Source organism: Branchiostoma lanceolatum, chromosome 7, assembly GCF_035083965.1.
Source record: "Branchiostoma lanceolatum isolate klBraLanc5 chromosome 7, klBraLanc5.hap2, whole genome shotgun sequence".
NCBI lineage: Eukaryota > Metazoa > Chordata > Leptocardii > Amphioxiformes > Branchiostomatidae > Branchiostoma > Branchiostoma lanceolatum.
In genome coordinates this window covers 4,402,959-4,428,622 of record NC_089728.1, presented here as the reverse complement: position 1 = coordinate 4,428,622, position 25,664 = coordinate 4,402,959, and the positions used below count along the sequence as shown (strand labels likewise).

The 25,664-nt window shown below is 40.7% G+C and overlaps 3 protein-coding genes across 7 annotated transcripts; 2 read left to right on the top strand and 1 right to left on the bottom strand.

Moving 5' to 3' along the window:
• Window positions 1–223: 223 nt before the first annotated feature.
• LOC136438655 (uncharacterized) lies at window positions 224–6,638 on the top strand. Its single transcript, XM_066433568.1, has 12 exons — window positions 224–321; window positions 618–663; window positions 1,263–1,446; window positions 2,074–2,237; window positions 2,532–2,605; window positions 2,810–2,859; window positions 2,968–3,031; window positions 3,468–3,560; window positions 4,209–4,262; window positions 4,423–4,490; window positions 4,720–4,814; window positions 5,051–6,638. Exons 1-12 carry the CDS (start codon window positions 292–294, stop codon window positions 5,305–5,307), a joined length of 1,179 nt encoding a protein of 392 aa, XP_066289665.1. The 5' UTR covers window positions 224–291; the 3' UTR covers window positions 5,308–6,638.
• On the bottom strand, window positions 6,134–13,279 carry LOC136438657 (sperm microtubule inner protein 8-like). 2 transcript variants are annotated; one of them, XM_066433571.1, is made up of 8 exons: window positions 12,713–13,279; window positions 12,174–12,235; window positions 9,301–9,359; window positions 8,937–9,010; window positions 8,651–8,712; window positions 8,245–8,309; window positions 8,065–8,097; window positions 6,134–7,682 (listed from the first exon to the last, which is right to left on the bottom strand). In XM_066433571.1, exons 1-8 carry the CDS (start codon window positions 12,933–12,935, stop codon window positions 7,652–7,654), a joined length of 609 nt encoding a protein of 202 aa, XP_066289668.1. In that variant the 5' UTR covers window positions 12,936–13,279; the 3' UTR covers window positions 6,134–7,651. The 2 variants fall into 2 exon arrangements, with proteins under 2 accessions (XP_066289668.1, XP_066289667.1); XM_066433570.1 differs by having other exon boundaries at window positions 8,937–9,013; window positions 12,713–13,278.
• A 1,342-nt stretch (window positions 13,280–14,621) lies between these two features.
• Window positions 14,622–25,595, top strand: LOC136438654 (fatty acid 2-hydroxylase-like). 4 transcript variants are annotated; one of them, XM_066433567.1, is made up of 8 exons: window positions 14,622–14,642; window positions 19,862–20,016; window positions 20,402–20,515; window positions 21,681–21,779; window positions 21,985–22,234; window positions 22,488–22,660; window positions 23,418–23,670; window positions 24,032–25,595. In XM_066433567.1, the coding sequence occupies exons 2-8, from the start codon at window positions 19,864–19,866 to the stop codon at window positions 24,094–24,096; spliced, it is 1,107 nt and encodes a 368-aa protein (XP_066289664.1). In that variant the 5' UTR covers window positions 14,622–14,642; window positions 19,862–19,863; the 3' UTR covers window positions 24,097–25,595. The 4 variants fall into 4 exon arrangements, with proteins under 4 accessions (XP_066289664.1, XP_066289662.1, XP_066289663.1 ...); XM_066433565.1 differs by lacking the exon at window positions 14,622–14,642 and adding an exon at window positions 16,101–16,205; XM_066433566.1 differs by lacking the exon at window positions 14,622–14,642 and adding an exon at window positions 17,004–17,071.
• The last annotated feature ends 69 nt before the right edge of the window (window positions 25,596–25,664 follow it).

The following is a 25,664-nucleotide window of genomic DNA, read 5'->3' as shown; positions in this document are numbered from 1 at the left end:
TATAGAAGGCTCTGGTATTATTGATAAAGTGTCTTATGTATATCATGTATTGAAATGTTGACGTCTGCGAAATGTTTGGTCACAATTTCTGTATATGGGTACGTTTGGTTTTTCAGATGACGTTTTTGACTACCTAATGCTCCAATGGGAATAGTCCAGGCAAACATAAATCGGCATATAAGACGTCAGTTAGAAACAAAGAAAGAGTTCTACACAGCTAACATGTGGACCGCGGTGTCTGTGGTAGTCTTTACATGTCTGGCGGTCTGTCCCGAGTCAGGCGCTGTTGTGATGCGACTAGACAACACCACGTATGACCAGGTATCGTACAGAGACAACAATATTTCAGTCACTTTTCAAATACTCACACATATGAGTGTCATTGGCAAGAGGGGGGGGGGGAGTGGGAAAACTGCTGACTCTGCATTTTGTCAGTGCTAGTAGTTATGTAGAACGCACGTATGATGTAATCAGTTGGATCTTATACTATGATGTAATAAGTTGGATCTTAAGCGACACACGTTTGTATACTGTGATGATTCCTCCACTCGACAGATTCAGATTAAGGGCCAGAAATGTCCTATGGATACTGCAGGAATGATGGTCCCTTTTTCCAGGTCACACGCGGAGATAAGTTCGTGCTGGTGCAGTTCTATGTGAAATGTGAGTGGAGATGTACACCATATCATAGCCAATACATATGTAGCGCTTTACAAAAGAGAGAATGTTTTGTAACAGACAGAAACGTATATTATATCGGTATGCCATTTACGTCCATATTCTTGTAGTTGTAGCCTTGTCATTGTTGCCATATATTGTGCCAATGAAGTTCATTCATTCATTCATTCATTCATTCATATCGTGTCATAACTTTTCATTTCATCTCACATCACATCACATTACATTACATCATATGATATCATAACATATATCATATCACGTATCTGGCCACTTCATATAGTAGGATAGAACTCGTTTAGATTAAAAACGAATAAGTAACGCTCAAAAAAGTGACGAAAAGTGGGTTTAACAGAAGTACATGTAGATTCAACCACTTGTTAGTAGAAATTCACCGATAGGGATGGTCGTATGAGAGAAGGAGGGACAGGTGGGCGGATGGAAGGATTGATCAGTTTTCTTACTTTTGTCATCACTTAAGTTGGTTTCCTGCTCCTCATTTGTTTGTTTGTTAGCTGAATTGTTCGGAAAGGTTGAATGGATGTAAGGTCACATATCAGAACATGTTCCCTTCACCCCACCAGGGAGCTCTGTCTGCCAGAAACTGGAGCCGAAATGGGAGGACGTGGAGAGGAGGTACCGGGAACGAGACGATGTCGTCATCGGGAAGGTTAACGCCCAAGAGGACAGGATTCTCGTGACCAGGTTCCGCACCACCACCTTTCCAACCATCTTCTACTATCCAAAGGGAGTTACCCAGCACCAACCGTGAGTTTTTATTTAATTTTTAGTCACATATATTTTATGGTCATATTTCTGTTCTGATACCCATTCTCTAGTGTGGCATATTCGATATGATTTATCTACAATGCTGATATGATGTGTTTCAACCACCAGCGAAAACCTAAACATCTTTAAAAGTAACAGTGTATCTGTAATCGTGTATCTCTCTGGTCTGGTCCAAATTGCGAAAGGTATTAAAAAGTGGCACAAACCGGCCCCAATTTGTCGCCTGAAATTGCAAAGTTTTTTAAAATTTAAAAATAATTTAAAAAAAATCACTGCAAATCTCTCTTTGATGAAACTTTATCATTGTACAACTGTTTTTAATTCAGTGGCAACACTGCGATTTCCAATATAAGTTATCTTGTATAGGATTTGAAGCCGAAACTGATAATGTGAAACGCTGGTCGTGGCTATTTGGTTTGCAGAGGTCACGAGTAGTCTACACGTGCACCGCACTTCAGTGTGACCGCAAGGAAAAATTGGCGAAAATTCGCAAAGTTGGCACAATTTAATTGTTTACCTCAATTTGGCGCTGTCCAGTGAGATACCCGCTTTACCTTTGTTTCATACATCTTCGAATTCTTTACTCTGTTTCCTTTAAATTATGAGGTACGAGGGGCGTCACTCCATCGCGGCGTTTGTTGAATTGATCGAGCAGCACGCGCCCACTACCTGGGTTCCCAAGATCTTCACTATGGAACTCAACTCGACCAACTTCGACCAAATCGTCATGGATAAGGATAAATTCGTCATGCTACAATTCTACAATACAAGTAAGGGGTACTGTAATACATTGGGAGGGGGTTGTCCTGACTTGCTAAAACTAAGATAAAAATAGTGTTGCCTATTCTACCATTCATTCAATCACTCACTCATTCACTCTCTCCCATAGTTTAGTGGGCCATTCAACCATTCTGTACATGTCAGTAAACTTGACTTTCTTAATTACATTTTTGCCTGGCAATTACAATAAATCACATTGCCTTGCACGCGTAACATAACTTATTGTTTCTTCCAATTGTGATTAGACAGGGCTATTCAGTAATGATTCTTGTCGTACCATCTAGCGGACTGCTACAAATGTAAGAAACTGCAGCCTGACTACGAAATGGTCGCTGAGACGTTCCACAACGAGAGAACGGTGAGTCCGTGACAGCCGATAGATACTGACTACCTGTAGCAAGAAACCTGCATAATACTAATGATTTAGATGTAAAAAAAGGGATGAAAAGATTGCATAAGGAGCGTGTTAGCACATTTAGCAACTTCAACAAACCGGCGATGGTATGGACTATGGAGTTTATATACTACTGTGAAGATGCTAAACAGACTGTCTATTTCACAGATTGTCGTGGCCAGAGTAGACACCGAAACACACCCAGAAATAGGGAAAAGGTGAGACCAACTTAAATTTTGCCGTGGCTTTTATCTCGTAGTACATTGTTCATTTTGCGGATTCTTCTGGTGTTTAACAGACAGTCTCTTTTATTTTCCATGTCGTAGGTTCGGTATTACGCAACATCCAAGAATCATGTGGTTCACAAGAGACAACAAAAGAGGCATCCCGGTAAGATTCAAGATTCTGTGGTGTTCTTTTGTTTTCAATGTTCCCGAAAGGTATGAAGGTTGATAGATTTGAAACGTCTTCATAGAAAGAGTGGCGTTACTTACATAGGCGTGTCTACTTGCACCATCGAGCGATTCTCTCGGTAGGTCATTGTCCGTATTTAACCCAAAAAGCGTAGATTGTATTCCGTAGTAGTTACATGTAGAATAGATGCAATCTAGAATAGCCATTTGTTCCACTTGTCAACATTGTAAACTCGCACTATCTGTACAGTATACCCTTTCTATGCATTGTTTCATGTTGCGATTAGCCCTCGGGCAAGAACTTGCAACAGAAACAACAGCATTAAATCAATTTTTACCTTCATGTTCCCACTTTTTTTCTATTATATTACGAAGTGAACGACAATGTTTCTGAACCCCGCTCTTCACTGCAGTACCAGTCTGCCATGAAGCCTCTCCAGCTTGTAGACTTCATCAACCATCAGTGTCACACCGCCAGGGAGCTGGGAGGTGGACTCACTAGTCAGGTACTAACGTTAACACTTTCGGTGTTTAATAGCGCATCTCGTCAATCTCTTAAGTTGTTAACCTTTGGCACACTGAAGTAGCCGTTTGGTGCCCAATTCCCTATTGGTTATGGAGTTAGGCAGCAGGGAGAATGCCAACAGAGTCTGAGCGTTATGAATCGCTGGCTCCATCCTAGCTTGTAGCGGAATATTTGAATGAAAAGTACGATTCATCCTAGCTTACAGTAGAAATGCAGTAGTTGTGTCTATTGGCTCAGCCTTGGCGCTGAAAAGCTTTCACTTACTCTCTTCGCCCTTCTGGCGTCGGCACAGCTACATCTTAGTACATGTCTCTTTATAGGATTTATTGGTCATTTGGTCAAGGGCATACGTATACGTCGTTAAACTGCCGTATTAGTGTTATGGAGCGATGGCTCCATCATAGCTTACAGCAGAAATGTTAAGTTAAAAGCACGCGATGCGCGCGCTGTTGTGTCTATTGGCTCAGCCTTGGTGCTGAAACGCCTTCGCCTACTTTCTTCACTTCTGGCGTCGACACAGCTAGATACCTTAGTGCATTTTGTAGGCTTTTTCATAGGCTTGGCTACCTTTGTACAACTTGTTGATGAAATGTATATTCCTGTAATACTTTTCTTGTCTTTCGAACAGGCGGGAAGGATGGTGGAAATGGACGCAATCGTTTCAAATTTCATCGCCAGCATCGTAAGTGCTGATAGATGATAGTTTACAACGATACTATTTGTTTGCTTTGAGAGGGTATTATATAACGTTATGTCATGTTATCAGAGGAAGGAAAACGATGGGACATAATGGAAGCTAATAATGTGTTGTGTTGGTTAATGTTTTATCCTACCTACTACAGGCCGATGTACAGAAAGAAGCGGAGAAGGTGAGGGACAAGATGGCAGGCAGGCAACATCCACATTCCAAGTACGTCATTTCCTGTGTCATTGTCATATACGTCACTTCCTCGACATTACGTCTTTTATATCCCAAATGAAAGGTGCGTGATATAACCAAAGACATTGCATAGTTGTAATGATAACTCGTCTAAATAATGTGTTATAACAACAAATAGTAACAATGGTAATCAAAATATCAATGGTCCTTGTGTTGTTTATTACGATTCCATGATCATTACCCTTTTGTTATTTTGCAGCTATAGCAGTTTTTACATGGACATGTTGGACAGGATCGGTAGTCATGGTTACGACCTGGTCACCATGGAGATCGCCAACCTTCAAAACAGTCTAGGTGAGTTCTAGTAGCTATGGAGACCACTGCATGGATTGGTTTGAGTTCATGTCTGAGCTTGACTGAATGCAACATGTCAGATATTGGGAACTGTAGCCGGAATCTACTTTTACAAGTTGAAGGGGCTAGCCAGTTGTCTCGGAGTGAAAAGAATAAATAAATAAATAAATAAATAAATGGTAATAGATAAGTAAATATTGTTTTGCATCTTATTATCTGAATCCACTTGTTTTCAGCGACATCTCCTAAATCAATGCCAGAGGACGAAAAGGAAGACCTGATCATGCGCGTCAACATCCTCCGTGTTTTCCAAAAGGCATACAGAACTCAGTTTCCGAAATTGCAAGACTCCGATTCCGAGGAAAAGAAGGGCGAAACGGAAGTTGCCGAACAGCGAGCTAAAGACCCTCCCAACGCCTTCCAGAGGAAGGTCCGCGGAAGGGGCAAGAAGGGATACACTAGCAAAATGCGGAGTATCAAACATGAGCTTTAGTCAATCAACCAAAACAGGAAATCCAAGATCTCATACCTCCGTGAAGCATTTAGAGTTTTTGTGAATATCTTAATTTCTTAATGCCATAGACCTATCCTTATCATGCGCTAATCTAAACAGTTGAATGAGTTGATACTCAATGACTGATGTTATAGTCCCAAGCCCGATTGAGGTCGTTGGACTCACTGGGCAGACCAGCTATCTATGGACTATACTACACCATTTAGTCCATGGGCCAAATGAGATGTCAGTACCGCCTGAGGTGGCATATTTTCCTTATGATTTTTGAAAAGTAGGGTGTCTGAGGAATATATTTTGATATGATAGCCGTCGTAGAGTGGTAGCTTTGACCCGGCTATCTGCCCTTGACCTTTGACCCATACATGGACCACGCCCTTTGATACAATTATACAAAGGGGAGGGTAGATCAATTAAACATTGATATTTTCAAATGAAATTTGGTTTGCCGATAGAGAATAAACCAGGGATTACAGAAATGTTCATTTTATCTGGATATTACAATCTTATGAAGAGTTATGAGTCTTTGAAATATAATTTCAGTAAGAGGTGCCGGCCTGTAATGCTGCAGTACCTAAAAATATTGATAGGGGGCCACCAAATTGCCATGTTTCTTCGGGACCTCAGTAACTATCCACATATCACAATTCGTGAAAATCCATCAAAAGGATCTTGAGTTAAATATAATAGCACAAACATTCCTCCTTCCCGGAGGCATTTATAAACCAAAGCCTATCGCCGAAGTAGACTTTAAAAATCGATTTGACCAAATGCGTAAATGTTGAAGTAAATTCAAAATAGTCACCACTTGAATGTGCGCAAAGCACCAAAATGGTTTATTTGTTCATTCATTAATAGTGTATGCAACGTGTGAACAAAGGTTCTAAACTATTCATTCAATGATATAAGTATGTACAGCAGTTCGTATAATTCTGACATCGGTATCATCTTATTGAGAAATGTAGAAAAGGTGTATTTCGCAACTGTAATGCTACATTGTATATCATGTACATGTGATCCGATTGATTTAGTTCTAAACGTACCGCACTGTATTATCATTATGTAGCTTTGCACAAACTTCTTTACTGGTAGCCATTCCATTCACAATCGAGCTAGATCTAGAATATCATTTTGTATTAATCATTACCAACATTGTCAATTATTTCATTGAACTGTTACTATCTTAATCGTGCAGTGAGTGGCGGAAAAGCACAAACGATCAATGTTCATGTGATTATACCAAAAAGGACGTATCTTAGCAACAAAAATGTGGGTTTATCAGTAACATCAGGAATTAGGGTATAGAATAATAGATAATAGCCAAAACAATAGCAGCAATTGGCAAACTCCTAGCAACATTAATTGTATTTCAAGTTAGAGACAGACCATGCAGGATATATATACGTTAATTTCAGTGTATTTTTGTGATCATATTATTACAGTTACACTACTAAGATAGATGCTGAATACAATGTAATACCATCTCTAAGAACCCCACCTGCGGTCTATGCATTATACCTGGCTTATGGCGGCTCTGCTCAACCGCGCTGAGGTTTCCACTCTCTTGGACGTGGTCTCTAACCAGCTGTCAGCCAATCAGATAATCGCCTAAATGCTCTCTTTAAGCCGACTCTCTGTTTGGCTGACATCTGGTTAAAGGCCACGCCCACAAAAGTGGAAACCTCAGTCCGGATTAGCAGAGCCTCACCACCAAGGTATATTGTATAGGCGGTGGGTGAGGCTTTGTGTAAGAGAATGCGTAATACTAGTACTTGATGGTGCATGTATTGTATTGTAAGGACCGTACAAAATGCGCGGAAAAACTGTTAATAATTGAAATTTGAAATGAAATATTGTGTTGTTAGAAATGCTCTGTGTAAGAGAATGTGTAATACTTGATCGTGCATGTATGGTAATGTGCGGAAAACTTCCGCAGTTTACCTTTAACAAGAGGCGTACAATTACTCTTTAAAATGGTCTGTTAATAACTGAAATTTAAAATGAAATATTGTGTTGTTAGTAATACTTATGGCTATGTGGTTGGACATTGAATAATTAAAAAAAGTAATAGCAGCAATGCAGGTATAAAAGGAAGATCTAGTCAATGTTATTTTCATCATGGATATTGATATTTCCACATATAACAATATTCTTCCGTTCGTTTTCTAGTAAGTTGCAGATACATTAATATATGCTTTCAGTCATACATTCTTCCCTTGTCGATGTTATCTTGTTGTTTTCTCTCTTTCCTGCTTCTTTCCAGATTCGGTCTTGACTCTTTCTTCAATGTGGTTTTCTGTTAGGATCTGTTCTGTGAGTCGTTACTTTACCGCCAAGCGTCTCTTGAAATATCCCGACTGAAATAGTGATAAAGATTGAAACTGATAAGTACAACGTCCTGTCAACAACAAAATAAACGTTTACCTTGTCTATTTGCTGCAATATTAATGGTTCTACTACTTCCATGTATGCAACGGCTTTTCAAGGGCTAGCAACTCCTCCCTGTAAATGAAACTTGCTGCCAGTGATCGATGAGCACTACAGAGGTCTGAACGAACCAACGTAGTTCGTATGTAAGTTTGTAGTCTTATTTAAACGCTACAAATCTACAGATCCAGCAAACAGTATTTTGTATCACACAGAATTCTGCGGGCGCATGGTTTACCCTGATTATAACTGTTCTGCACCCTGATTAAATGTTGTTTACATAAAACAAATTGCCTCATAAAAATGACTGACCTGTATTGAGGGTAGGTATCCCGGTAACGGCTGCTGCTCGAACGAAGCAAAAAAGAGACAATTAGTTAATGTAAAATTAAGCACACCAAAAACATTTAATATTCTATGTTGAAACGGATAGAAGTACGTACACGACATTAGAACTGACTACGTCATGTGAGAATGTAGACATGTACTTACTATATGTTAGCAGGGATGGGCTTCTGTCCGTACTGGTCTAGTGTGGGCTCCTGGCGCAAAGCGTACTGTGGGAAGGACAAGTGAGCCACAGTTAGAACAAGCTCTAAACAGGTACCCCTAAACACCTTGTACCTGATATTACTGTTTGCAGTAGCCATGAGTCATGCCTACCACAACAACAAACCAGACTTCCAATTCTGCAAGTAACCTATTACACCATTTCCACCTTACATTTTGCCTGACACTAGGACGGCGAACACAGTTCAGTCGAACACCAAGACAAACAAGCAAACAGACCGAAAACGATACCTCCGTAGTGGAGTCATTACAAGAATACAAAATCGACAAGTCTAGGTATCTATCAACTATCGGAAAATATAGCTGTTTTGGGGTGAGGGTTACTGACCTTCCAAGAGGATGTGATGCTAGGGCGTATGTGCCTCACCGCGTAGCCCGTGAAGTGGAAATCTGTATGAGAAAAATGTGCAACATAGAATCAGTATTTTCGGCGACGCCTCAGGATCGGAGACATTTCCCCTTGATCAATCTTCCATACAGAAAAATAACCTGAGTGTCAGCCTGTTTAGTTCCAGGCTCTATCTTCACCGAACAAAAGCCTGGAACTAAACTGGATGATACTCGGGGTAACAAAAAGGACTAAAATATCTACTTCACATAGTTGCAATACTAACCTTTAGGGTCATGAGAGATTCCCCTGATCTCAGTTGTCCGCCCGAGCCATGTTGCCCAATCACGCTTCACTTCACTGCTGGAAGGCAAGAAGCCCAGAATCAAATCATAGAATGCACGTGATTGGACAATAACGTGATAGTGCGCATGTCCAAGCAGACGCAGGGAGGAAAATCGCAAGGTCGTATGAAGCCAGGCTGGTATGAAAGATAATCCTGTTTTATTTTTGGCTGTGTAGTGTGTAGACATTTCAGTCTAGAGACCCTGCACCTAGTTCTCACACCATCTTTATCACTAGCCATAGACCAACTGTTTTTGAATTCGGGACTGAGGAGAACAAAGAGTAATTTGAAACTGTCTACTTACTCAAGGATGCCGGGATCCACCTTGAATCTCTGCGTCTTCTTGCCAGTGTTGGTTATTCTCTGTAATAGAGAAGCGATAACTGTACGTTACATACAACCTTAGCACATTCACAGCCTGCAACATGTCTGTTGCCTTTCATCAATGAGGTTTCATAGAGCGCTGGAACAACCAAAAGCGTCACCTTGCAATGAACAAATTAACTGCAGTAACTCTTTACAAAGTTCATCAGTATTCAGTGCGCGCTGTATATAATCGTTTAGCCCAAAGCGTTGTTACAGGATTGGTGTAGAGTTTCTAAAAGCGTGTTTTGGATAATCAGAATGTTAAACAAAGCGTTCTTACGGTCACCTGAAACCGACATTGGAAAAGGCTTAGCGTTCCAACACAACGCTAACGCACTTGTCGGGTGATAGGAAGGCAAGCCGTTTTTGTCGGGTTTAGTTTCTCTGATGGCTTGCGTTTCTTCCAACAACTACAATTTTCAAACGCTGTGCTGTCGTGTTCTAAGTGCTTCTCCTTCTATATACTTTATTAGACGTCGCCATTTACACCTGTTGTCCCCTGAATAAGTACACCTTTGCGTCTGTGTGCCGTTCCGTTTGGCTACACTCGACTGGCAGAACAGACTGACCGCTTTCACGCACAAGTGTCTGAGCCCAAAGAAAAGTGGACAGAGCGAGCTGTCTTATCAAAATATCAGAGTTAATTAAGGTTAAACCCGCATTTATGACCGGAAGGATGTCTATAGGAGAGTGGCATTGCTTTATGCTGGGCGTATTCTTAATAATAAAACGGTGGGTGTGGTTTTACGGAGAGTATATGGCCATGGAGAGTGGATAGAATTACAACGTTGAAAACTGTTCGGTGGATGGGAGAGCTGAATGCAGCCATTGTCCGAAAGGGAAACCTGCCATCTATGCTTGAGCGACAATGACTGTGTGCGACAAGTGCTAGAGTGGTTGGAACAAGAGGCCAGTCACAAATACACAAGTCCTGTACTACACAACTTTGATACGGCTTCGACGTTTTCGATCGATGGCTCTCTAAGTCTTGTTGTACGAAGAAAGTTGGCAGAATTTGATTGTACGATTCGTGTCGCAATATTTCAGCTCACAGTGCTTGCCTGCAACCGGTTCAAGCATGTAAACTGAGGTAAATGTGCACAACACAGTGTCACATACCTGAACAAAACAGGCGTTTCCCCGAGCCCCAAAAACCTACATCGACGGTCTATTTGGTCATGGCGCCCTTATTGGCTAAAGTCTATGGTTTCACAACAGGCAATTGCCTATACAAGCGGAGAGTTTCCCATTGTGTTTACTCAGAGTAAACTTAGTAACGTAAGTCTGATGACCCAATTAACAGAAATCCCTCAGTAAGATCGTTTGTCAGAAGATCCTCAACCCGTTGCCAAGGATCTATGTTAGGTGTCTCTTATCTTTCTGATCGCATCAGGCACATTTTTGGTTAACAACCGTGCAGACCGGTACTGTATCGTTGCTATCCCGACGCAGGTGTGCTATTGTCCATCATACATGTAACCAGGACAGGTGAAATAGGTATGCTGATCACCTACTAGCCGTCAGAAATCTATAAAAGAGGTCATAAATACGCGTTACAGCCACTATAGTGCGTACCATCAGTACAAAAGAAGCCCCAGCACTAGATTGTTTAATTGGGTTGATTTGTTTGTAAAAGGGGCGTGGAGTGGATAAAGACTAATAATTGGGACAAACACAAAGACAAATCTCGGTGTCCTGTCTTGACAATCAGAATCTAGAATAACCTGCTAGCAGGTTTTGCTGGCTTCACTACCACACACACTACATACTACATGTTACTGTTTACAGCCAGTTTAACTGTTTGGCATTTAACACAGTGTTATTTTCTTTGCATGTGACCGTTCTATTTCTTCTGACAAATGTTTGTTATACATGTACATAACCATGGCAGCAGCAATTACCACAACAGACCGTCAGCAAATGATGTCAAAGTTTTCGCCTTTCCTCAGTTGATAAACTTCTTTTGCTGTTTTGAATGACACAGGTAGACAGCGAGGAATGATGATACATTACGTAGAAATGCTAAAGGCATCGCTCAATTTTGGTCATATTGAGTAGCAGTTACTGACAAGGCCTACGGCAATATGACAGGAACAAAATTGTACTGGGTGAATTCAAAGTATACAAAATTGGACAAATCTTTCAGTCAGCGATTCCTCACTTGCGTACTTGCTAAAAAAAGCCACTTTCTTTTCACGAATCCCCGGTTGTGAAATCCTGAGCTCTCGAGATCTCTCCATGACATTTGCCATTAAAAACCTGACGACAGACGCAACCCACCCATACTAGGCCCCTGCCCTCCGGTCAAAATTAAAATAAATGACTGTCGACCTGTCAGTTACCATAGATAACGCCATGGCAACCCCACCTTAAGGAGTGCACAACACAAACGTGGACTTAGTGTTTCTGAAGAGTACTTGAGGTTTTGTTCATTAGTACAAGCGTGCCAGGTATACAATAGTCTGGGCAAGAAAGCAGGGCATGTTACCAAGGGGGTTTATCCATTTGAAAAGAAAAAAATATCAATTGTAATTGTATAGTACATGTATAAGAGGTTTGTTGACGAAAAATATACATGTAGCTCCCGATCTTTGCATCAGACCAAGAACACTGTGAAAACGTCTTGTTGAAAATTTGCTGACCTATTATATATCTTGCACCAATGAAGCCAAAACGTGTAAGGCTTCGTCAGTCGATACACATCACCAGGTATCATTCCATTTGTATGGAAAAATAATCAAATGATTATTCTCTAAGAGGTGTTAATTGTAAAATTACTTGTTGGAGCATGTATTGTTGCTATATACTTACCAGGCCGGACATAGTTTTGTTGGGCGGGTGTTGCAGTGTTGTAGTTGCGTTGCTGAAGTCAACTGTGGGCAAACAGAGCAACATGTATCTAATGAAGATTGTGCGTTCTAAACAAAAGAATGATATTCCTAAGTACACATTTGCAAGTGTTTGCTAAAGGTTTGGTTTCTGTGTAGCCATAGTACAAGATGGCACAACGCCAGTGTTTTTGGACCTTTTAAGTATCTTTGTATCCATCCACTAATAGCTATATCGTTACGGCGATAGAAACAAATATTTCAGAATGTTGCTGGGTAAATCATTTCTGTCATAATCCTTAAATGTAGAGTTACAAGGGATGTGATGGTATGTCAAGTGGCTAAGTAAATACATACCCATATGGTCCCGTCAAAACACCTTTCTAAACAAAATTGCTGAATTCAAAACAAGGGCTTAAAACGTATTTTTCTCACGCTGGGCATAAGATGTTGGTAATGCGTTTGTAACGTTATTTTTGGTCTCGATTCCGTTTTTTTAAATCAATTTTTTTCCTAACCTACCTGGTCCGATATCGGTGGTCGTTCGGCAGTGCTCGTCGGGCAGCCTGTGCCCGGCTGTGTCCATGTCCATCCTGCGGATGGACGGCAGTTTGGGGTGGTAGATTCCCTCCTTCACCGAGGACAACATCACCCTCTGCAGGGAAGGGTAGCGGAAGAACATGTCCGGCTGGGCCCGAGGACCCGGCGGGGCTGAACGGTAGCGAACGTCGGCGACTGCAGCCATCACGATATTCCGTAGACGCTAGTGCTTCTGACAAAAATATCTTCTACACCTTGAAAGTGTCCAAGACGTCTTCACCGTAAACAAGAAATGGCACTTCTTTCACGTAAAGAATAAGTATCTTCTGTCGGCTGCTTGAATCAGAGACCACGACTAATCCTGGCGCCTGATCGCTCGAAAGCGGGCCTCAAATAAATGTTTGCAACCAAACAAAAGCCTGGTGAAAAATTAGATCGTGGCTCACAATGCCGGCCGGCGCAACACAACCTATTGAGACCCCAGACGCCGTGTCCATGGCAACGGCGACATGTGATCGTCCGGCCTTTGACAGCACGTCTATGAGCCGACCGGTGCTTTATTCGTCTGGCGGGCTGACTTTTGACCCCTAGATAAAGAACGTGTTATAACTCTTTTAGAACACGGACGATACTACTAGTATTTATGATGTGCGAAGAAATGAGTAGTGTCAAGTTTCTAAAATTGTATAATGTTTTGCAGCAGTGGTAGGTATTACCCTAACGCTACAAACATCATGTGTTCGTATACGAACACAAAAAGACGAAGCATAGTTTACGTGATCTTCAAGCAGATATTGGGAGCGGACGCAAAATCTATCAGAAAATTGTCCACCCCAACATCTGCTTGGAGATTATACTGAAGATCTTTATTGACACAGCAAAAGCACAGCGACTTTCGTAAGGTCTACTACATGCATACATACAAACGAATAAGTGCATAAAAATGAGTTTGATTACACACAATCATATGGGATAGAGCAACATATCGAAATATCACATGTCATATACTTTGCTTGTTCTAATGTCCAAAGATTCTTTGATGATTATAGTATATTACATGTACTTATTCTATATTTATACATACATGTACACACGTACACGTTTGAATTACATTGTGTAGAACTAACTAAGTCCGACTGTTGACGCTGAATTATGGATAAAGTAACTTTATCCCTAATTCAGCGTCAACAGTCGGACTTAGATCTAGCATTTCTTGCCAAGATTCGATAAACATTATTTCACAGTTTTTACCTCCGTGAAAAAAGAGGTAATGGTCATTTGGTCTTTGTGTTTGTATGTCTTGGTGTGTGTCCGTAGTTATTTGAATATTCTAGAGCGACAGGAAGTAATGCGAAAGATGGTGCAACCGGAGACTAGCAGGATGAGGAGGTTGGCTCGACCCGGGTCCAAAGTTGGTCCCGCAGGCAGGCAGGATGGGAAGGTCGACCTAAAACTTGAATTGTGAAATCCGTGACGATCTCACCTGGTCGATGTGGCGCTTGTTTGAGGGACCTTAGAATTATTTACTCACTGCCACACGTCGCTATAGACTGATCCCATATCCCCGTCCACTTCTGTCAATATGTAGAAAGGCAAAATAAAAACATAAAATAGCAAAATATTTGACGGGCATGCAGCCACTCTCTCATTGGTCGAACGGCTACCTGCCATGCTATCATTGGTTGAACTGCCAATTGTGACGGACAGTGAGGAATCTTGTCTTTTGTCGACACCTGTATACTCTGACCACATTTCTTAACGATGATTGATTGGTCACTATTGTATATTGTTTGATGCCTTAACGGGTACCAAACACCATGTAGTGACTTGCAAGTTTAGGCTGGTACGGCCTTTCTCCCCACACCTTTCGTGCACGCGTGGTCTGGAAATCAGAGGCGGTGACTGGAATAAGGTGAGCATTTTCTCTCTCTTCTCATCTCAATTCATCTCATAGTCTATCTATTTGACCTTTGGGGCACCACAGAGGAGCTGGCAACCAGTTTTCTCCACCCCTCTCGGGTTTCTGTTTTCCTTAGATACCTGTCCATTCTCTGGTATCATCATCCGACCATTTCCGATGCCTTTGCTACCCCTCTTTCTTCCTTCCTGGACGGTTCCTTGTTGAATGCATGATATTTTTGGCTAGTCCCGATGACCGTGACGCGACGTGACCGTACTACTTCAGTTTTCTTCTATTTACTTTATGTACAAGGCTGTGGTTAGGGGGCCTTCGTATGGACCGATGTTTTGCTTGACTTTATTCCGGTTTGTGATCCCTAAAATCTCCAGGAAGCATTTTTTTTATTACAAGAACATTTAAGGACAAGTTTGCACCATAAAATCACCCTATACATTGATTCAGCTAACGTTAACTCTCAGTCCTCAGTCTGCTACTGACATCCTTGGTGGCTCACATCGGTGGAAGCCTGCGGCTAGGACAGTTTACCAAGTACAAGTTCCTCTTCAAGACACTTCTGAAATGTAGAGATAACAGATAATGAATTGAAGTATGGTTGCGCATCAAAGAAGTTGACTTTGAACACAACGTTTGTTTTCCGAAAACTGGAAGGATCAGATAGTACTGTCTTTAGGTAACTTTATGTGACTTTGTTATTCTGATTTGTTTGAACAGTTACTTTAGAAATCAGTAGTATCAGAAAAATATTTTGAATTTTGAAAAATATTGACCAGTACTATGCTGATCTGCTCCTGACGTTTTTTTTCCAACGGGTAGATAATCTATTATTTTTATGTGTTTACGTAATCACGGGGTCATTTCACAGATATCAATTCATCCCTCAAACTGCAGGAAAGATTATAGTGGGGATTATTTCCATCTTGTTTTTGCCCTCGGTAAACAAAGTAAAATCAAGTGTACAGTCCATCTATGTAAGGCTCAGAGAACCTCAGACTATCAGTTTACTCTTCTCTGCGGTCCGGCAGTTCCAAGGATGTAATATAGCTTCACTGAATTGATGTATGCAAGGTAGACGCTGGGAATTTATAATGAAGTTTTTGTTTGTTTGTGGAAATTAAGGGAGATTTTGTTTTAATCCAAGACTTTCTTTTGGATTGAGGGATGTGTTACTGGTTTATACGGGTTTCTCCGTACCATCCACATGGTTCGAATCGTAGGTTAGTCTAACACTTAGGTTAGGTTAAACGTCTTCTTAACTCCCCTAACGTGTTATTTCAGTGTTCTTAATTCCCAATTTTCAACCATACCATAGCATGTTAGAAAAACGACCAAAAACGTTACAACCTTCATGCCCAACGTCTGCTTGGAGATCATCAGTGAAAGGGCGGGAGGATTTCTAAGGTTCCTTGATCCTCATTGGCTGACCTGCAGACCTTCCGAGTATTGTTTGATCTATAAACTATATAACGTGACACCTGTCAGCCATTATACTAGTAACAGGTGTGGCAGGTACGGCTGGGTTGTGGGGACATCGCCGGCACTCTGTAGTAATATAAGGTAAGCATGTGTTTTATTAAGAACAAACCGTCGTTTCGTGTTCAGAAGGCGAAACTTCGATCACAGCCAGTAGTTTTCCTTACAGATTGTTTTGTATGGTGGTCCAAAGTCCAGGAAAACTTACCGGGTTCTCGTGTTTGGGGTACCCGGAATTCTGACGTAGGACGACAGGTGGGCTGTTGGTGATCGAAATTTACAGATATTGATTATTGAAAATGTATCGATATGGACATTTGATTTACCTTAACTATTGTCTGTAACGTTACCATTAAAGTCATTTCTTCGAAAGGGCGCCACATACCAAATTTCATCGGACGACCCATTTATGGAGAAGAGTCGACTTTTGTTACTAGTAACGTTATATCAAGGAGGTTATGTTAAAAGCTTCTTGAATTATGCTGCTAGGCCACTGAAACATTAGTTACATACAGACAAACTCTTCTTGGCGAAGGTAGCTAGTGTTTCCTTGTGTTTGTAGGTTTTGTCCCTCCCGTTTTGAATCTTGTCACCGCTCGGTCAAGGCGGCTCCCTTGCCAACGTACACATGATACTACCGTGCCAGTGACGCACACTGCCATGACTATGGGGAAGGAACTAGACGGGCAGTGTCAAATAACGTTATGTCCAAAAGTCATCAATATTCTGCAAAGAAAATAAGGAATATTACAGAAAATTCTTCATCAAAAAATGTAGTTTCGCGATGCCATCGATGCTATCTACCATATATTTGTCTCATAATTTTGGTTATCTAACATCACCCCCAATGTCCAAAATGGTACATCCCACTTCATTCATGTGTGTCACTTCCGGGGCAGAGGTTACAGGTGTCAGGCCGGTATATCGCTGGCGGGGCGGGGCGTGACAAGGTATGTAGATATCCACAGGTAGACAAAAACCATGTAGAAAACTGTAAGATCCCCACGTGACTTCACCTGTTCATGTCGCCGATTATACAACAGTGCCACGACAGTCACGGCCACCACAGCTTCAAGTTTTTCTGGACTCTTGCAAGAGGTTGGTATCCATACCTTCGATAGCTTAGTGGCAGAAGAAACGGCATAGTTACGTGGACGTTTGTGACAAAGAAAGCTGTCTTAGCTTACAAACAAAATGACAGATAGGGCGACCCACCTGACAGCATTGTGTAGAAATTGTGTCAACGTTACTACAGTTTCCGATCCAACGGACAATTCCAGAATGTTTTTAGGAAGTTTTGAGGGGCGTTCGAATTAAGCTAACGTTAGTTTGGTAGGACCTATGTCCAAATGTTTCTGTTTGTTTGGTCCAATGATTTAACTACATAGAGAGCTATCCTTGCGTGACAGACCAAATAGATTCATGGTTGAAGTAGTCTACAGAATATACCTTTGATTTAGATGAATGGAGGACCACACTGTGCTTTGTATGTAGGACCATGGGTAGACTTGCTATAAATAAGCCCCAGTGTTTAATATTCGTCACTCTGCAAGGCCAAAGCGTTCTTGGCAGGGACGTTATATATCCATATATGACCATATAAAACTCCTCGGGTGTAGCAAGGAGGTTATAACCTCATTGGGTGTAGGTAGGTTATCAGGGTTTCACATATTTCTCAATAGTGATGTGGCAATCCAACGTTGAGGGCAGAATATTTTTGGCCAAATCATTGTGGAAAATTAAGTGCTGTCGATTGTTAATCTAATGAGTTGTCTTGTCAAGATAATTACTCCTAATTGCTTGTAGTCTCACACCCATACTTTCACACAATCCCTCCCCCCATAATTGATTACAGTATATTCATTTACTTTCGCGGTGGTTTATTTCACAGTAGGTTTTCACCGAGTTTTAGATTTGTGAAAGTACGTCATACAAGGGAGTCATAATATTCAAGGTGTCATGAATTTGCAGTGGACTGGTCACGGGGGGAATAAAACCACCACATTTTACAGTACATGATTGTTTGTACATGTAGTTACAGTCAGGTGGTGGTGACATCTGCATATTGATTAGTACAAACTCACTTTTTTTTCAGGAAATCATGTAGCCATTTATCAGCTAGTGGGAACTGTGGGAATTCTATGTTTGCAGGGCATACTGTAAAAGGGAGTATGTTCCCAGTGGTTTTATGTTTGCGATTTTTGCGCTTCTTCGCAAACTTAAAACCATCACAAGAATTTGTCTTCTGCGTAGGCAGCCTCATGTTTCAACTGCGAACATAAAACTGCAGTGAACACAATTTTTTTCCCTACTGCAAAATTAAAGCCCCGCAAACATTTCCCTTTTTACAGTACCACTTACCCTTTCCAGAAAGGAATGCTAATCATGTTGATTCAGGGAATAGCCAAGGCCTGTAGGCATACTGTTGTCATTGGACACTTGCCTGGCATATCTTTATTTACCGACTTCAGCCAGCTGTGCTACTGTCAATACCTCTTTCCAAGTTCTAAGAAAAGGAGGAGGAAGTAATATAGAAAAAATTGATGTTATAATTATAACAACAACATTCAGTTTACTGATGTTAAAGTGCCCATTTCTTTACGTCAAATTGCCCATTCATTTTTGCACTTCAATTTCCCATTCAATGAATTTTATTGTGAACCCTGGAAGATAATCCTTTGGCTAAAGAGTAGCTCTATAAAACACAATAAACGCGCAAACAGTCAACTGAATACTTTCTTCATATACCATCCTGATGATTTTATAGTCCCAAGTAGATATCCTATTCTACTTTGTCCAGTTCCCTCCATGAAAGATGGAAGTTATATTTTAGGCATTCGTGTTTGTGTGTCTATGTGTAAACGCTCAAAAAGGCCTTGATGGATTATCTTGATACACTTAAACTTGTATGTGGGAAGGTCATGATGAGACCTCAAATTGATTAGATTTTGGTTACCCCTAGTGGCTTGTATTGGTTATAAAAATGATTTGCACAAGAAGAACACAAACATTTTGTTAATGTGCAACAATTATGTGTGTATGGTACAGACTCCAGTGGTAAGGATATGTAAACAACCTCATAAAACTAACAGACACCTAAATATTTAAATGACCATCCCTGTCACAAGTTGACACTAGGCTAGCACTGGAGACCTTTGTTGTACAGCAGTAGCCTGGAGTCAGGGCCAAGCTAAACAAGCCAAAGGTATTCACAACAGGATAAGAGTATGGGCTTTCAAGTCATGGGGTTTACTATATTAGTATATACCATAGAAAAACTAGCTAAACAAGACTTATGTATTGTTATTTTGTAATTAGTTGTAAGTTGTAGTTTGTGTATTTTTATATTGTGAAACCAGGGGTACCTGAAAAACAGGCTTGCCTGAGATGTATTTCCCTGTAACGTTATAACTAGATAAAAATGAGAAAAAAACTTTTCTTCTGACAGAATTTTTGGCAATGCCTCAGGGGCGGAGCTTTTTTGCCTTGTCCTACTTTGTTCATTAATTGTATCACACCTTTCACTTGTTGTTATTTTTAGTGCTTATCTTCTAACTTGTCATTGAAAAAGTTAATTGACCAGCAGAGCTAGTCTGAAGACATATTAGAATCAATAGCTGAAAAAAAAGGTTGGTTACTCAAGTATACCCATGTTTCATGTTTATGTTTCATACCAATTTTTGTGTGCATTCTACATACTGTTTTTCCTAACAAGTCACCTGTCATGTTCTGTGTTTCAGAAATGTGTGAAAACAAGTCAAGAACATCAGATGGAAGGCTCAGATTGGTGCATGATGGGAAGCACTATGATGTCACTGATTTCGCAGAGCGCCACCCGGGAGGGAAGCTGGTACTGCAGAGATATCAAGGTCAAGACGTCACAGCAGTCATGAAGGTGATGATGATGATGAATGTTTTGTCACTGAAAAATTGTCAAAGCTAAGATCATGTTTGGTCTTGATTGAATATTGGCTATATTGGCCCATGTTGTAAGGCCATACTGATTTGAGTACATTATATATACATAGAAAAAAATTAATTGTATATACATAGATGATATCCTCTGGGCACCCTAAAACTGATGTGAGTGTGAGAAAAAAGAAGTTGGGCCAAAAAAAGTTGCCTTCATCTGATAATATGAAATCTAATTGGTTAGGAAGGTTATTCTTTTGTTGTTGTAGTGTATGGATTATGTATATTACATGTACATAGATACAAACATGTAGTACTACATGAATACAAACTCGGGATACAGAATAAAGTTCAAGTCTTTTTTCCAGGGCCCTCTCCATAGACATTCCCCAGCAGCCTACTCCATGCTGTCGCAGTACTGTGTAGAAGAAATAGGAGGAGCTGCTGATACTAATGGCAATGTCAAGTTACACCACAGAGAGGTATGCATAATCTCCAAGCAGATTTACTGGTGGCATGACAGTGGGAAAAAAAATACAAAAAGCCACTGTGACGACGTTGAGGGTTTTTTTCCCCACTCTCATGCCACCGACAAATCTGCTTGGAATTTAATGTTTGCATTTTTATAGGATTTGATCCCAGTAAATGTAAAGACAATAGCCCTAGATATGTAACTCTAGAATGAAGTACCATGCACAGGATGAAACCCATTGCTATAATACTAGTGTATAGAATAACATTTGATGTAATGAAGAACTGAGAGTAATGGTCTTTCTATCCAGATTGGTTATATCGAGTTACCATATCGCTTTACAACAAGATACAAGATTGACTTTCCTTTGTCCATAAAATACACAGCCTTACACAAGCATTTGTTATGATCTCAAACAATGAAAACGTTACTATAAACTATTATCTAGTATTCTTTTGTTTGTGTGCAATTAAGGCATAGCAGAGGTCAGCATTGTAGTGACTGATTTATGTTTTGAATTATTAAAAAGCTGTTGTTGCTGGGCCACTGATGATGATGTATATGTTAATTGGGCTTGGTTCTATATTAGTGTTTTGGAGCAATATCATGTTATCTCTCCTGAGATCAACCACAGTGATGATTCTCTTTGCCAAATGGTATTTATTCTTGTGGAAGGTGTATGCTACTATTAAATACATGTACTTTCAGCAGCAGATATCTCTGGCTAAAAAGGAAATGATTTTTTAAACAATGATTTTTGGGGACACTATTGACAGGATGTAAATAGATTTTTTTTGGCATATATGCCTGTCAATACTTTTTTCACTATTGACAAGATGTTCATTTGATAATCTTGTGAATAAAAACTCATGATTCTGTCAATCCTAACCCTGAGGATAATCCTGTAATATGGTTTGACATTTCTGGGCAAGAATGATTGACTAGAATAATGAAAAATGAATGTTAAAGTCGTAACTGGGATTGAATAAACGACCTTCCACAAGTTAGACTTGCATTTACAATTGAGCCATTGCTTATTCCTGTGCTTCCTGTCAATAAGACTTTTTCCACTATTGTCAGGATGTTCCTGTCAATAGCCATGTCATATGTATGTATGTCCAATGTCTTCTATGAGTATGATCATGATATTCTATACTGTTCTGTATTTTGTTCAGAATGGGAGACACAGAGCAGATCTACAACAGGGCAGCTCCAAAGTGACCAATGGCAGAATACCTTCTCCTGGCTGCAGTGACAGGCAAATGGAAATAGAGGTAAATGAAAAAAATGAATGCGATTTGGTGAATAAATGAAATGGAATGGATGTGATAGTGTTATAATAGTTTGAAGACTTTTTAGGAAACCCAGTACCAGAAACTAATCTGAACCTAGAACCTTAAGGTTCTAAGTCAGCTGCCACAATACCTCCTTGCCACCTGTACTTAACTTTAGTTTACCATGGTTTACTTTGTGCCACAGAAACTCATCGACTGGGACAAACCACTTCTGGGGCAGGTGGGGCAGCTTGGTGACCTGTACGACGAGTGGGTTCACTACCCAGTGGAGAAACCGTACCGACTCTTCAGCTCCGAGGTGTGCGAGTTCTTCTCCCGCTGCCCGTGGTTCCTGGTGCCGACGCTGTGGTTGCCGCTAGCGATGTACTTTGCCTTTACGAGCGTCGTGGAGTTACGACAGGGTCAAGTGCAGGTCTTCACACATACATGCAGTGGTCAGTCTTCTTATTACCTTTCGTTGCCTTAGCCAAGAAGGTTATGTTTTCAGTGCTGTTTGTGTGTGTGTTGTCTGTGTGTTTGTGTACAGCATAAAATCTAAAAGTAAAGGATGGATCTTTAACGATATTTGGTAGCAATGGAAAAACAAAAGGTAAAATTTGATGATGGGCCTGCTAGCAGCTTTCTATGGTACTGCAGCAGGCCTTTAGATATTTGATTTTCATATCTCGTTTTTCTTGTTTCCTTTAGCCTTAAAGTTCACAGCCTCAGTGCCCCTGTTCCCCGTGATGTTTGCTGCTGGGTTGATGTTGTGGACGTTCTGGGAGTACTGTTTACATCGCTTCCTGTTCCACGCCAAAGCTGTGACCAGCTCGCCTGGACTCATCGTCGCACACTTCTTACTACATGGACAACACCATAAGGTGGGATACAGCTGTTTTGGAGTTTGTTAGCCTGGAAACTATACCCTCGGTGGCTCCCCGATAACTCTACGGCACTGTGAGTGACCCCCGCCCGCCCAGACAGCTTAGCCCGCTCGGGTTGTTTAGCTCGCCACAAAGTAGGGTTGCAGCGGAAGTAGGGTGTAGCGGAAGTAGGGTGGCAGCCAAGGAGAAAGGCTATCCGAAACTGACTGGGCCCGGTAACACACCCCTAAGCCAACCCCTAGAGACTGGGACCAGGCTAGGAGTTTGTTTGTTTCTTATGCACAACCAGTAAACCGCCTTTAAGCGTAACACACCAATTTTGTACAGTAGGTACAAGCTGCGTAAGACTGGACTGTAAGGTTTGATCCTCTTACACCGGGAAGAACCCTTTACTCTTTTCGATAAGTGTGTCGGGTTCTTTACCATGCTTAAGGTGTGGATTTGATCAAGCACAGGGCCTCCGGCTTTGTGTCCCATCCGAGAGGATGTCCGTAATGGTAGCTAGGTACTTATTTTCACCTGAGTCCAGTAAGGAAATAGGTATAAAGATCCTTTCTCACAGGCACAATATTGGGGTCTGCTAGGGATTTGAACATAGAAGGGCAACTTGACATTTATAGCTATTCAGAGCCAATCATGGCTATTGCAACCACCAGTGACAGCAAACGTTACGTTTTTTGTTTGTCAGTGACTGCAAACATCTTATTGTTTTTGCATTGTCAGTGACAGCATGTTTTTACATTGCCTTTTTCAGGTGCCATTTGACCCAGGCCGTCTGGTGTTCCCTCCCGTGCCTTGCTCAGTGTTTGTCACGCTGTTTTACGTCATGTACTCCCTGCTGCTGCCGCGCGCCTTGGTGCACGCCCTGGTGTCGGGGAAGCTGTGCGGTTACGTGTTTTACGACATGACGCACTACTACCTGCACCACGGATCGCCCAAAGAGAACTCCTATTTCCACAGACTGAAGTCCTACCACGCCAAACATCACTTCGTACACCAGGAGATAGGTGAGTTGGCAGGGACATGTTTCATTTAGAATTTGACTCCCGGGTATAAGCCGAGATGATTTATTGTGGGTAATTTTTCAAAGTTAAAAGTCCCTGAGACATAAACAAAACATGTCTGGGTATGGTATCAAGCATGGTGTAGACAAGAACTGTTTACAAGTTAGGCGCCCTCACCTTTGACCCAGGCATGTGCACTTTAAACTGTGAAACGGCTTATTAAGGCACATTTTGACAGAGGTGGGTGGGGCATGGTCTATTAACTACTTTAAACCCTTGGCGGCCCAAACACCCACTATCAATAGAACAAACTATGCTTTTTTATAACTTTATGATAACTTCATATTTCTTATTCTTTTGACAGGTTTTGGGATTTCTAGCAGGTTCTGGGATCATCCATTTGGAACGCTCATTCCAGGCTCAAGTTGAGGCGAGATTTGCGTGACTGTCCAGCAAAGGCTGATCCATTGAAGTTCAGGGAAAGTCAGAACACTTTTCATTTCATCAACATCTCTTCAAGACAAACAAGAAAACAATTTACACAATAACTGATAACAATACCTCACTTTTCATGGAGGTAAAAAGCAAAACAACATAGATGTATGAAGGAATGTTGAAATGAAAAGAAAAAGTGTTTTCAGCCCACCTGAATTCTCAATGGAATGGCCTTCTGGACAAATCAACTATGCTGCATATCAAATTTACAGTCAGATATACTGTAAAAATTAATTGTTCTGTAATTGAACAGGCTGCAGTAATAAAGTGCCCTTAATTCACAAAATGAATGTACATATCATTATCTATTTTACAGTATAGATAAATTATTAGAGTTCACATATCAATATATATCTATCAACAGTAGCAGTGTGAGCTGATTTTTGGCAATTTTTATAGTTATGTACAAACGTTGTATCTGAAGTGGTAGACTTACAGTCAAAACTGTCTAAGTGACCACCTCTACATAAGAACCACCTGGCCAATGTAACCAATTTTTTTGGTGGTCCCTTTAAGTTTTCGCATTAAGAATCTATAGTGACCATCCGTCCACATAGACCATATTTTATCGGTCTCCTGAGTGGTCTTCTTGGGCAGTTTTGACTGTACATGTTTAGAGTGTGATAGGTTTGAAACCCGGGACTTAAACTCTACATTTCCTGTGACGGACGCACGCCTCTTTGAGGGGCTTTAGATGATAGTGCTGTGGATTGTATAACTGGGTGGAAATCCTATTGTTTTATTGAAAGGATCTCATGTTATTTGATTTTGTGATGAATTTTGTGTGTACTGTTAGGCTATGCTGACTTAAATGCTATATGGATGACATCCTCGCGTACATCGATTTTTGTCCATTTCCGAAAAAGATAGAAGTTTGCGACTTTACTGGAAGTCATACAAATGAGCTGCAGAAGGAGCAAATATATGCCGTCGGTTGAAAAACAATATCGGAAAACGGATACAAATGTCGTTGATTGCCCTTTTCGAATTCCTAATTCTTCTTTGCCATGTGTATCAGTAAAACTTAGGCTGAAAAATTAATTTTGAACCCAAGCAAAGTCTTCCAAGAAGATGTGAAAGAACAAAAATGTAGAAATCATTGTTTGGTGTACCATATTCTGTAAGTTCAATCATCTATAAAACCTTCCTGGCCACTTAGATTTCATTATAATGACTATTTTTCCCATGCTTGCATCAATTTTAAAGTGCCTCGAGGATGTCATCCATAAAATCAAATTAGTATGGCCTTACAAGAATTGACAATCATATCAAATGTGTGTAAGACTGTGTTTATATGATAAATTGTTTGGCTGAAACAAGGGTCATGCAGACAGACAATTAATCAACAGACCCCAAATTGACAGAAATACTAAAAAGTGATGGCAGATGTATTTCTAAAATACAATCATGGCTTTTTTGCTTGGCCAACGCAATTGCCGATGCCTATGTGTGTTGTGTTTGTTGGTAACTACTGTATTATATACATTCCCTTATCTAATTAT

Bases quoted from the DNA above. Each gene is read 5' to 3' on its own strand.
- LOC136438657 (XM_066433570.1), bottom strand. From the start codon at position 12,935: ATGGCTGCAGTCGCCGACGTTCGCTACCGTTCAGCCCCGCCGGGTCCT. The intron at 9,360-12,173 runs GTAAGTATATAG...TCTCTATTACAG, and splicing joins ACAAAACTATGTCCGGCCTG to AGAATAACCAACACTGGCAA. The intron at 8,713-8,936 runs GTTAGTATTGCA...TTTCTCATACAG, and splicing joins AATCTCTCATGACCCTAAAG to ATTTCCACTTCACGGGCTAC.
- LOC136438654 (XM_066433564.1), top strand. From the start codon at position 17,144: ATGTCGCCGATTATACAACAGTGCCACGACAGTCACGGCCACCACAGC. The intron at 22,235-22,487 runs GTCAGTCTTCTT...TGTTTCCTTTAG, and splicing joins CTTCACACATACATGCAGTG to CCTTAAAGTTCACAGCCTCA. The intron at 23,671-24,031 runs GTGAGTTGGCAG...TTCTTTTGACAG, and splicing joins CTTCGTACACCAGGAGATAG to GTTTTGGGATTTCTAGCAGG.
- LOC136438655 (XM_066433568.1), top strand. From the start codon at position 292: ATGCGACTAGACAACACCACGTATGACCAG. The intron at 1,447-2,073 runs GTGAGTTTTTAT...TTAAATTATGAG, and splicing joins GGAGTTACCCAGCACCAACC to GTACGAGGGGCGTCACTCCA. The intron at 4,815-5,050 runs GTGAGTTCTAGT...ACTTGTTTTCAG, and splicing joins CAACCTTCAAAACAGTCTAG to CGACATCTCCTAAATCAATG.